Source organism: Oryza glaberrima, chromosome 10, assembly GCF_000147395.1.
Source record: "Oryza glaberrima chromosome 10, OglaRS2, whole genome shotgun sequence".
Lineage (NCBI taxonomy): Eukaryota > Viridiplantae > Streptophyta > Magnoliopsida > Poales > Poaceae > Oryza > Oryza glaberrima.
In genome coordinates this window covers 5,358,851-5,370,833 of record NC_068335.1, presented here as the reverse complement: position 1 = coordinate 5,370,833, position 11,983 = coordinate 5,358,851, and the positions used below count along the sequence as shown (strand labels likewise).

The following is an 11,983-nucleotide window of genomic DNA, read 5'->3' as shown; positions in this document are numbered from 1 at the left end:
GCCGGGGAAGGGTGGGCCCACGTGTCGGTGTCGTTGGGGGCGGTGGTGTGGCGGGCGAGTGTTCTGGAGAGGAGGCGTGCGGCGATCTGGATCCGTACCGTGAGGGGATTCCGCGTTCTTGGTGTCGATGACAGGTGGGGCCCGCTGGAGGTAGGTTTCGGTTTGGCGTGTATTGGCGGCTACGAATACCGCGTGTTGGAGACTGACTGCTACGGTGGTGGTGGTGGGCCCACGGGTCAGCGTGAGTTTGTGTTTTTGAGGCCCACTGAAACTGGGCCGACCATGGGCTGGCCCATCCTGCTCCAACATCAAGCATTCAAAACCCAGCCTTTCTTGCAGGTTGGGCCTTCTTGTCAGGACTTAAAAGCATTCATCACCTTAGGGCATGTTGAAAGCATGTTCACAGGTGGAATCTGGTAGAGGCTTTCAGAGACTATCTTACAACATTCATTCAAGACGATAAAAGACTAACAATCAATATACTGAAATATTTTATTATTATTTTTCCTTCCTTTTCTCCATCCTCACGTAGTAAAGTTTCCTTTTATAAACAGACATTATGGGTCATGCATATCTTTATCTATTTTGTTTGTGTTAGAAAACTTACCTTCTTAACAACTCGAAGAGCCCACTATTAATTACCGTTATACATGTCCTTATGGCATGTTCGATGGTAGAGACGGGTATGGTCTCTTAAACAATACAAGATTATTTAGAGACCATGTCTTTACGATAGTTGAGACGACAAAAGCTCTAATCATTAACTCAAAAAATATTCCTTTTGTTAATATTCTTTCCATATTTTTATCCTCATGCAACCATATTTCCATATTATAGTGACTAAGAGTCGTTGTTAAGCCGTTGTCATGCATAAGAACGATGTTTTGTATCTCCTCTTTCTCTTTCCTCCATGTCAACAAGTATTCCTAATTAGCAACGCTAAGAGACCACTATTGACAATCATTGTACATGCCCTTAGGCCCTACAAGAATACTTACCATATCGAAATTTTTGTTTGGTTGTGATAATTTTTGTTTGGTTGTGATACACTTTTACCGATCTCACGATGACAATTCCCTAGCCCACTATTACATGTGTGTAATATTTGTGGACAACTTGGATAGAGTTACACACCCACAACTCCACCACCACACTGGTGCTTTCTTGTACAATTTGACATACAACTAAACACATAATATATATACAGCATCTAACTACAGTACATCTTAAGTTGAAAGATAGGTTTAGCCCTAATTGTTTGTAACACTTTGGCTAAAAAGTGACCCAAAGTAAAATTTGCTCTATTAAAAATAACCCAAAAAATCCAATAAAAATAATGCAATGTTGTCTTAGAGGAAAACATTATACAAAAATGACAAGAAAAATGTTTTATCTGTACCAGTACTCTATGCATTACTTAGAAAATGGCAGACCAGATCAGGGTTTTGTCATTATTTTTATAAAGGGGCATTTGCAAATTTGCCACTGGTTTTTTCAATATTGCAAGGATACCACTCGAATGACAGTTCTAGTGGCATTTTTGTAATTTTCTAGTGGCAGTTTTGCAATAACGATTCAAAGTAGTGGTAAATTTGCAATTGCCCCTTTTATAAAAGGTAATGGAATAACATCATCTTTTTGCTTCAAAAAAGCTATAGCCACTTATTACATAGTCCGCTCAACAAAGAGCAAATAAAATTTAGGAATTGAAAGTGCAAAGACTAATAACTCCAACACTTGAGGAGACATACATTTATTCAATTATATTTGTAAATCTCCATCCATAGTATATCTATATAACCGTTGACTCCAAGTTTCAACATGTAGTATGTATTAGTTCCTTGTTTTCATCATACCTTTGTAGTTGTGCCCAGAATCGAAACCAATAACTTGCCAAGGAAAGTACTTGCACATAAGATTTAGATAGAGATTTGTCAAAAACCATAACATTCCTAATAAGCCATAGATCGCAACATATAGCAAATGCTCTTACTAAAATAAGTTTTTTTTTGTTTTTGAGTCAATACCCCTTAGCCAATTCTCAGATATATGCGAGATACTATTTGGAGGTACTAGGCCAAAAGAAATATGAACTGATATCCAGAGAAATTTAGCAAAATGGTGTACCATATATAGTGTGACACGCTCAGTTCAATATCACAAGTGACCATGGTACTCGTCCTAGCTAACTAGCTAGCCTCCTGGGTTGGATGCTCTTCAAGATGCCCAATGTATAAAACCCACTTAGACCCTGTTTAAATGGGACTAAAACTTTTAAGTCCCTATCACATCGGATGTTTGGACACTAATTATAAATATTAAACGTAGACTATTAATAAAACCCATCCATAATCTTGGACTAATTCGCGAGACAAATCTATTGAGCCTAATTAATCCATGATTAGTCTATGTGATGCTATAGTAAACATTCTCTAATTATGGATTAATTAGGCTTAAAAAATTTGTCTCGCAAATTAGCTTTCATTTATGTAATTAGTTTTTAAGTAATCTATATTTAATACTCTAAATTAGTGTCTAAATACAGAGACTAAAGTTAAGTCCCTGGATCCAAACACCACCTTATCTTATACTCTCTCCGTTTCTAAATATTTGACGCCGTTGTTTTTTTTAAATATGTTCGACTGTTCGTCTTATTCAAAAAATTTAAGTAATTATTAATTCTTTTTCTATCATTTGATTCATTGTGAAATATACTTATATATATACATGTAGTTTTATATATTCCACAAAAGTTTTTGAATAAAACGAACGGTCAAATATATGCTAAAAATTTAATGGTGTCAAATATTTAGAAACGGAGGGAGCAGCAACAAGCTCAACAATGTATGAAACCCACCGTTGGACTCGATGGACCTACTTACATTAAATAGCAAATCTGAGATGACAAGCTGCAATTCACATATTGTGTATGACGAGTGGGTTTAGAGATATTCTCTCTCCTTTAAAACTCGTTACTATGCCTGATGCCGACTCCTTCCAGCAAAAATCTTACATGTATGGGACCGGTTTTATTGTCTTTTCACTCCTCTTTACACCTTCTAAAATCCTACATTGCACCTGCTCTTAATGTTCTTGCAATTGCAAATATAACATGGGACATACGGCAGACTCATATATATCCTACCTTCGGTTTTTAATATAGGAAAAAGTACGAATTACCCCCCTCCGAACAATCGCCGTCGTCCGAATTATCCCCCTGAACCATAAAATCGGGCATTCTTCACCCCCAACTATGCAAACCGGACAAATTACCCCCTGGACCAATCCGCGGTGGTTTTGGTCTATGTGACGTACACATGGCAGTCCAGTCAGCACTCTAGTCATTAAAAAAATGTGGGACCCACCTATCATACTCCTCATCCTTTCATCCCCTCTCTTTTCTCTCACTCTTCCCCTCTCTCTCTCTCTCTCAAACGGGTCAACGGCGGCGGCAGGGGAGGACGCGGCGGCGGCGTGCGGGCGGTGGCGGAGCGCGGGGAGGACGCGGCGGTGGCAGGCGGCGCCGAGGAGGGGGGATGAGGAGGACGACGACGAGGATGGCGCGCACAGCCGTGGTGGCGGCGTCGCCGGAGTTCACTGATAGCTCGTGGCGCGTCGGAAGAGCGGGCACAGCCTGAGCATCGTCCTCGCCGCAAACCGCCTCGCCGCCGCTGCCGCCTTGCTTCCTCCGCCGTCGCGCTCGCCTCCTCTGCCGCCACGCTCGCCTCGCCGCCAACCGCCTCTGTCGTCAACCGCGCTTGCCTCCTCTGCCATCGTCCCCCCCGCTAGCCTCACCGTGCTCGCTTCCTCCGTTGTCGTCCTCATCCCCCACCTCGGCGCTGTCTGCCGCCGCTGCATCCTCCCCGCGCTCCGCCACTCCTCCGTCACCATCCTCGTCGTCGTCCTCCTCATCCCCCCTTGCCGCCGCCTCCGCGTCACCTACCGTAGCCACCGCCGCCGCCGTGCACGCCATCCTTGTTGTCGTCCTCCTCATCCCCCCTCCTCGGCGCCGCTCGCCGCCACCGCATCCTCCCCGCGCTCCCACCGCCACTACCCGCACGCCGCCGCCGCATCCTCTCCTGCCGCCGCTGCTGACCCGTTTGAGAGAGAGAGGAAGAGTGAGAGAGAGAAAAGAGAGAGGATGAGGAGTATGACAGGTGGGTCCCACATTTTTTTAATAACTAGAATGCTAACTGGATTGCCACCTGTACGCCACGTAGACCAAAACCACCGCGGATTGGGTCGAGGGGGATAATTTGTCCGGTTTGTATAGTTGGGGGTGAAGAATGCCCGGTTTTGTGGTTCAGGGAGGTAATTCGGACGACCACGATAGTTCAGGGGTAATTCGTACTTTTTCCTTTAATATATAACGCCGTTAACTTTTTTTATACGTTTATCATTTGTTTTATTAAAAAAATTGGTGTAAACGTATAAAAATATAAGGAAATATTTGGTGACAAATTAAGTCATAAAAATAAAATGATAACTACATATTTGTTTTGAAAAAGAGTAAATTGCATTACCGGTAAATAAACTTGTCAGGTGCGTGCAATTTAGTGTATGAACTTATAAAATGCTCATTTTGGTGCATGAACTTGTCTGTTACGTGCAAACTAAGGCTAAAATGGCTCGATAAAGACCAATTTTTCTATGTTGAACATTATAAATTATAAATTAGTAGATGACTTGCATATACATAGTAGAAATGTTATATTTGTAAACTTAGATTCCACTTTATCTTTCTTTGTTTGTCCCTTGCATCATTACTCATATTTTATGCAATCATTATGCCTTATTATATGTTTATCCGTATTAGACTGATGTTTACATAGAGTTTAAATCAACAACAGAATCAGCAAGATTAACCTTGCAGTGCGATTTTAACCTTGTTCGTACGCACCTAACAAGTTCGTGTACCAAAACGAGCGCTTTATAAGTTTATATACTAGATTGCACCCACTTGATAAGTTTGTGTACCGCCGATGTAATTTACTCATTAAAAAATGGAGAGAGTATGAAGCTCGTGTGAGCACCTTTTGCAAAGCTGACCTGCACATTCGGCAAAAGGTCACAGATTGTTTTGTGTATTTTTTTTTACAGAAAATCTCATTTTGAAGTTCTTATAAAAATCACGGTCTTCCCCAATATCCGACCTTCGCTCGTCGTTAGGATAGAGATCATGATGGCTCGATGGCTATGGTTTGATCCATATAGGTCTAGTGTTCACCGATTGGATCTATCGATCTGGTCTTAGTTGATTCTATTCAACAATTAGGTTTGTGTTCGTCGAGGGATGAAACCTTACTTGAATGTGTTACCATGATGAATGGAACTTGAGATTTATGGAAGAAATCTGTTAATCTAATCTTCCTTGATCCAATCTGGCATCGACGATGAAGCGTACCCTTGTTGGGGCCATCTTTTAGATACTAATAGATAAACTAGCAGTTGCATCTAAGCTGCACAAAGCCATGACACTCTTGGTGGATGCATTGGCATGAAGACGTACTAAAACTTCACACCTTCTTTCTGTATAGTATAGTCGAGTTCATATGTGTCCTCGTGGTAGTTCCAGTTGCGAGTTTTATGCTTTTATCATTAGCCCAGCATTGATCTGTTTGTTCATCTTTGTTTGGATTTTTATCATTAGTGATGTTGTCAATACCTTCTCTTTTTTGAAATATGTAGCTTAAGTTCATGTCGGCATAATTTACTTACTTTTTTTAAACAAGTAAAACATCCCTACCATTCATCAATCTATCCAAACAAATCAACCCCCTACGCTGCTTCTGTCTTCTGATCCGATGCTGTCTGTCCACGACCAGATCAACTCTTTTTTTTACCGGTTTCCATCAGAGAACTGTACTTAAATACTCCAGCACGAGACCTATTACTGCCAAAATGTAACCTATCACTTGGATCCAACCAATTTTTTTTCTTCAGCTTCCCAAACTTTGCAGTTCTGCAGTTGCAGTTCCGGATTCAGAGAAAGACAATAAACAGTACTCTCTCCATCCTAAAATACTAGTATAAGGGTGTGCTTAGTTCACGCCAAAATTAGAAGCATGATTGAAATTGGAACGATGTGACGTGAAAGTTAAAAGTTTGTTTGTGTAGAAAAGTTTTGATGTGATGGAAAAGTTGAAGTTTGAAGAAAAAGTTGGAAACTAAACAGGGCCTATTTAGGTTGTGTTCGGGAGGGGGGGCACGCAAAACGATGTTCGCATTAACGCGTGATTAATTAAGTATTAGCTATTTTTTTAAAAAATAGATCAATATGATTTTTTAAGCAACTTTTGTATAGAAACTTTTTGAAAATAAAATGCAGCGTTTAGTAGTTTGAAAAGCGTACACACGAAAAACGAGGGTGGGGAGCTGGGAACTCCAAGCAAAGAACGCAGCCTTATAGAGGTTTTTATAGGAATTATTTAACATTCGAGATTAAATAGCAGAATATTATAATTGATTAAGAATATAAAGTAATTAAAATATAAATGAAGATGTCTATGATTGATGAGATGAAGAGATAGGTGAAAAAATAGTTATATTTTAAAATAAACTTAAACTTTAAAAATAACCACTTCCTCCGTTTCACAATGTAAGTCATTCTATTATTTTCTACATTTATATTGATATTAATGAATCTAGATAGATATATATATATATATATATATCTAGATAGATGTATATGAGAAAGGTTAGAATGAAATGGAGGGAGTACATTATAAGATGATGTAAGTGCACATGTACTCCTATAATAAAAAATAACTCAACCTAAGAGAAGATGTGACATGGTAGTAGAAGCCTGAGGTTTTTTTTTTCTTCTAATGGAAGGAGTAGATTTGTGCCAGTGTAGGTGCAGGTAGTACAGTTCTACATGTACACCCATTCTGCCACTCAGTCCCACAAGGAGTTAAAAAAGAAGGTGTCCAACAGACAACACACGTGAGAGGACATCTCATCCCAAAAAGAAAAAGATTCATTCATTCAGTAGTACTACTGCCTTTGCAAAACAGGTGCTCTTTTGTCAGTAATTTACACATGATTAAATTAGGCTATGATGCACCAAGATGACCGTTTGTTTGGACCTAAACAAGAGGGTTTCCCAGTTATTATAATCAACACAGCCATTGCATGACTGCATCTGCAAAGCTAAAAGCTAGTGGTACAAAGTGAAGCTCACTAGCTAGCTCACAAGTCAGAGAAATGTGTTACGTAGTACTTTTGGTTGTAGTAACTGATAAGATGAAAAGCAACAGTATCTGATCCTCCAGTTCAGTGCAGGTGCAGCCTACTTCTAAGGCCCCGTTTAGTTCACGAAATGAAAATTTTTGGGTGTCACATCGGACGTTTTACCGGATGTCGGAAGGGATTTTCAGACACGAATGAAAAAACTAATTTCATAACTCGCATGGAAACCGCGAGACGAATCTTTTGAGCCTAATTAATCCGTCATTAGCACATTTGGGTTACTGTAGCACTTATGACTAATCATGGACTAATTAGGCTCAAAAGATTCGTCAGCAATTTTCCTCCTAACTGTGCAATTAGTTTTTGTTTTTATCGATATTTAATGCTCCATACATGTGTTCAAAGATTCGATGTGATGTTTTTGGAAAAACTTTCTGAAAATTTGCAGGGAGTTGCCCAAACTTCAATCAAGGTCATGTCCTGTTCAGATTGTTCAGATTCATAGTATTAGGTTATGTCAAATTTGGTAATATGTTGCAATATTTTGGAAAAGATAGAGTAGTGACTTTGTATCGTATCTAAGCCATTATCTGTTAATCACTAGTGTTATCTCCCCAAAATGAACAATTTAATATCAAAATTCAAGAGAGGAAGAGCTTCAAAACAGAGGAAAAAAAGTCTAGTTTAATGACACTGACCAACCCATTAGATTACCCCCTCAATTACAAGGCCATATCAATTACAACAACATGGCAAGGACAGAGATTAAATTAAGGGACATTCACCACCATCAATGCCTTTGTCCACTGCAGCAACAGCAAGAAGCAATGCATCCCAATGTGCGCCTCCTCTGACTCCATTAGAAACCAGAGGCTTCCTTCCTACTACCATCACTTGATCTGCTCACAATCACAATGCCATCATCCTCATCAGGACAGCTACACATGCTGCTACAGCTGCCTGTGTCCACCATGTCCACCAACCCTAGCAAGCACAATCACAAGAACAAGCACAAGCAAAACAAAAGGGAACACCTCAGCAAGTGACCAAAATGGAGCAAAGCTCCAGTGAGGAAACAACAACAGACAGATCATATGCCACTGAAAATTCTTCTTCTCCTTGCATGATTGCAGGTTATGCATAGATAGATCGTAATAGGGGATTCGAGCTTAGGGACGGCAATCGTGTCCGATTGCCCGTTTACCGCCTAGTAACAATCTTATTACTCTATTAGGGTCAGGCATGTTCCTATTCTTTTTTATAATTGCTACTTCATTGCATTGATTGGTTTATGCTTATGCTAGCAAGAGTAGCGAGAATCATGTTGATGGTGATGCAACATGTCACATCTAATCTCTTTCAGCTTGAGCCCAAACTTTATACATTGATCATTGTGTATGTACTAATGTTGATTAGCCATTCTCGCTTTGAATGCTTTAATTTCATAAAAAATTGTGATTGTGACATCAAGTTGTTGGATCAGACAGTAGTCTTAACCTGCATCATGCTCCTTTATGCCTTGACATTCCTTGTGTTTGCAAAAGCACCAAGCATGATAAATACAACACTTTTCAGATTATCCTAAACATTTTTTCAGCATTTGATTACACCGAACAAACTAGTCGTTATCATCTAATCCAAGAATTAACTTTGCTAATTAATCTACTTCTAATGAAAAGAAGAATCAGAGCACATAAAAATTATGCAGCATAATTAACAGGAGAGCAGAGGAGAGCTTTACTGCCGGCTTTGCTGAGGCCGAGATGCTGTAGTAGCCGCCATCCTCGCCATGGCCATTGTACTCGCCGCCGCCGCCAATGGTGCCGCTGCTGCCGCCGATGGCTCCGCCGCCGCCGCCGCCGGAGTTGGTGTTGTCCTTTGGCAGGCGGTAGGAGAGCTCGTAGACCGGCGTGCCGTCGGGCTTGAAGAGGCCGTAGTTGCGCTCCGACGTCGGGCCGGGCTTCATGTTCTCGTTGAAGAGCGCGAACATGTAGGCGCGCAGCGCCACCGACGGCCGGAGCGGCGTGCCCTTCCCGTCGGCGACGAGGCGCATCACGTTGCCGTTGTACCTCGCGGCGTTCTGCGGCGTCGCGCCGGTCTCGTTGGCGTCGCCGGCGGACGGCCAGCCGGTCTCCGACACCCGCACCTCCACCGCCCGCGCCGCCGCGGTGTTGGCCGCCGCGATGGCGTGGTACACGGCGTCCACCTGCGCCACGAGCAGGTTGGGGTAGTGCAGGCCGGAGGAGGGGTCGGCGACGCCGGCGTAGGTCGGCTCGAGCAGCGCGTACTCGAGCTCGACGCCGGTGGGGTCCTCGGCGTAGGCGAAGTAAGGGTAGGCGTTGACGAGGAACGGCGAGCCGGTGCGGGCGTGGAAGTCGAGGATGGGGCAGAGCAGCGGGAGGAGGTCCTTGCGGAAGTACGCCGACGACGGCGGGTACGACGTGGCGAGCACGCCGAGGTTGTGCGCCGTGGTGACGGCCACCTGCTTGTCGAGTCCGAGCTGCGCGAGCGCGTCGTGGAGGCACTGCATCGCCGGGAGCAGCGACCGCGACAGCGACGAGCTGTTGGCGCCGGTGAGCACCTCGTTGCCGACGGTGAGCACCGCTATCTTGGTCGCCGGGAGCGCCGGCTGGACGATGGAGCGGACCCACGACGCGGCGCCGGAGGGGGTTGACACGGCGGCGAGGCACTCGTCGGGGACGCCGACGACGAGCTCCACGCCGGTGTTGGCGAACGCGCGGAGGGTGGCCGGGTCGGCATCGTAGAGCCGGACTCGGCCGACCCCGAGCGACGACAGCATCGGCGGCACGGCGTTCGCCGGGGGCAGGTTGTTGCCGACGCGGCCGTAGTTGATGCCCAGCAGCGCCGACGACGTCGCGTCGGCCGCCGCCGGGAGCAGCAGCGCCGCCATTACCAGGATGAGGGGTCGCATTGCGGCGGCGGCGAGACGGCGACGAGGAGCTGAGTAGCTGGAGCGAGTGGAGTGGAGACTAGTGGAGTGTGGAAGTGAGGTGGAAGGGGGAATTTGTGCTGGAGCGTGGTGGTGTGGGGGGTTGGTGGTGGATGCTGCACTTCACCATTTTTCACCGTTGCAAGTTGCAAACCGTACCGTTAGTGGAGTGTGAGTGGCCGTCGGATATAGGAAAGTTGAGATCGAGCTGGGGATGTGGAGGGTCTGATTAGTGTATATATTAGTAAGCATTATATTTTTTATTTTTAATTACTATATGAAGCTTTATGTGTCATAGTGTTTCATTGAGATGGACTCAAGAATGGGGTCTATCACAACCGAAAATAACCTAACAGGTTTTTCATTCATGCATACATTATTCCTCTTTTCACGAGGCGAGGTATACAAAAGTTGATACAATATCAGAGTTTTTTTTTGAAGAGAACACAGCAGGGGAGGCCCCCGCTGTTTGAATAATTTTATTAAAGAAACCAAGAACAAAGTTACAACAGATTAATCCAACTTATGATTACAAAGTTACATATCAGAGTTTAACAAGCGAAAGCGAAAACTTAGGTACATTGGTATGCTTGCCCATAATCGAGGACACGACTATTCGAATAGGTTATACTCTTATCAGAGGTGTACATCTTTACCCACAAGATATAGCTTCCTCACGTGTCGCCACGCGCCACATACCACCACGTTATATGGATGGAGGGCATGACATAGTTCTTCACTCACCCTAGCCCTAAACAAAAGTATTGACTCAACGCCCGCCTATGGCCGGTGTTCTCGTCTTTCCGGGACAGGTAGGTTATGGTCGAGCCCCATGGCATCAGGATACCCCTTCGGAGTGCCCACCCGGATGCCCGTCCTGTGCCACAACATCTCGACTACCGGACACCCACCCATGCAACCTTCATTTACCTCATAGATATCCATCACCCTATTTCATCCATCTCTATCCGTGTCCTTTTGTCCATGACCAGTCTGGGCTACAAACTAAGCCTTATCCATTAGACATGTAGAAGTACGATAGTGCTTTGCAACAGAGGCCCGAAGACCGGTCCTTAGAGTGGCCGAAGTGCTACTGTCAAAACCATGTACCCCGAGACCAGCCTAAAACTATTTTGGGGGTTTTGAGTAGAGGGAAAGGTGTGTGTCCAATTCCAACATATGCTAACCAATCCAATATGTCCAAGTGAAATGATAAATCCCAAAGTCTAAAGTTATAAAGCCACCTAGGGTTGCCTAGTTAACGAGCGAAGCATCTATCTAAAATCATACTAGTGGAACAATAGATAGAGTACACACTAGTTGGGGATTTATTTTTCTAGGGTAAACAAGGTATGATAACAATAGCAATTATAAAGCTATAACAAAGATGAATAGGTAAAGCTAAATAAAACAGTGATAATGCAGGAATTTAAAGCGGTAATGCAATAATTTAAAATAAAATAATTTTAGATCATGGGATAGCAATATGTTCAATGGAGATGTGACTTGCTTTGTTCGCTTTCCCAAACATTGGCTTCAACCTCCACATAGAACGGATCTTCCAAAGCTGCATCGTCTACAGGACCAACAAAAAGAAAAAGTCTTTTACTCTAATATATCAACGTAAGACACAGAAACAAAGCATGTAAATGGGTTCTTGACTTATTAAATAAAATTTGAGACTTGAACGGTCCAATTCCGAGTTCAAACGGCCAAGTTATGGCCATTTGAAGTTTAAGTGTTGTTTAGGTGAATATTTGCAATTTTCTTGAATTATTTTTAATTTAAAAACAATTATTGCCTCAACATCCGAGGGGTGACGCGTGAGCCGGGTCCACGGGG

General features: G+C 43.3%; 1 protein-coding gene across 1 annotated transcript; it reads right to left on the bottom strand.

Moving 5' to 3' along the window:
- Positions 1–7,741: 7,741 nt before the first annotated feature.
- LOC127785731 (glucan endo-1,3-beta-glucosidase 10-like) lies at positions 7,742–10,331 on the bottom strand. Its single transcript, XM_052313131.1, has 2 exons — positions 8,933–10,331; positions 7,742–8,175 (listed from the first exon to the last, which is right to left on the bottom strand). The coding sequence occupies exons 1-2, from the start codon at positions 10,121–10,123 to the stop codon at positions 8,101–8,103; spliced, it is 1,266 nt and encodes a 421-aa protein (XP_052169091.1). The 5' UTR covers positions 10,124–10,331; the 3' UTR covers positions 7,742–8,100.
- Positions 10,332–11,983: the final 1,652 nt, after the last annotated feature.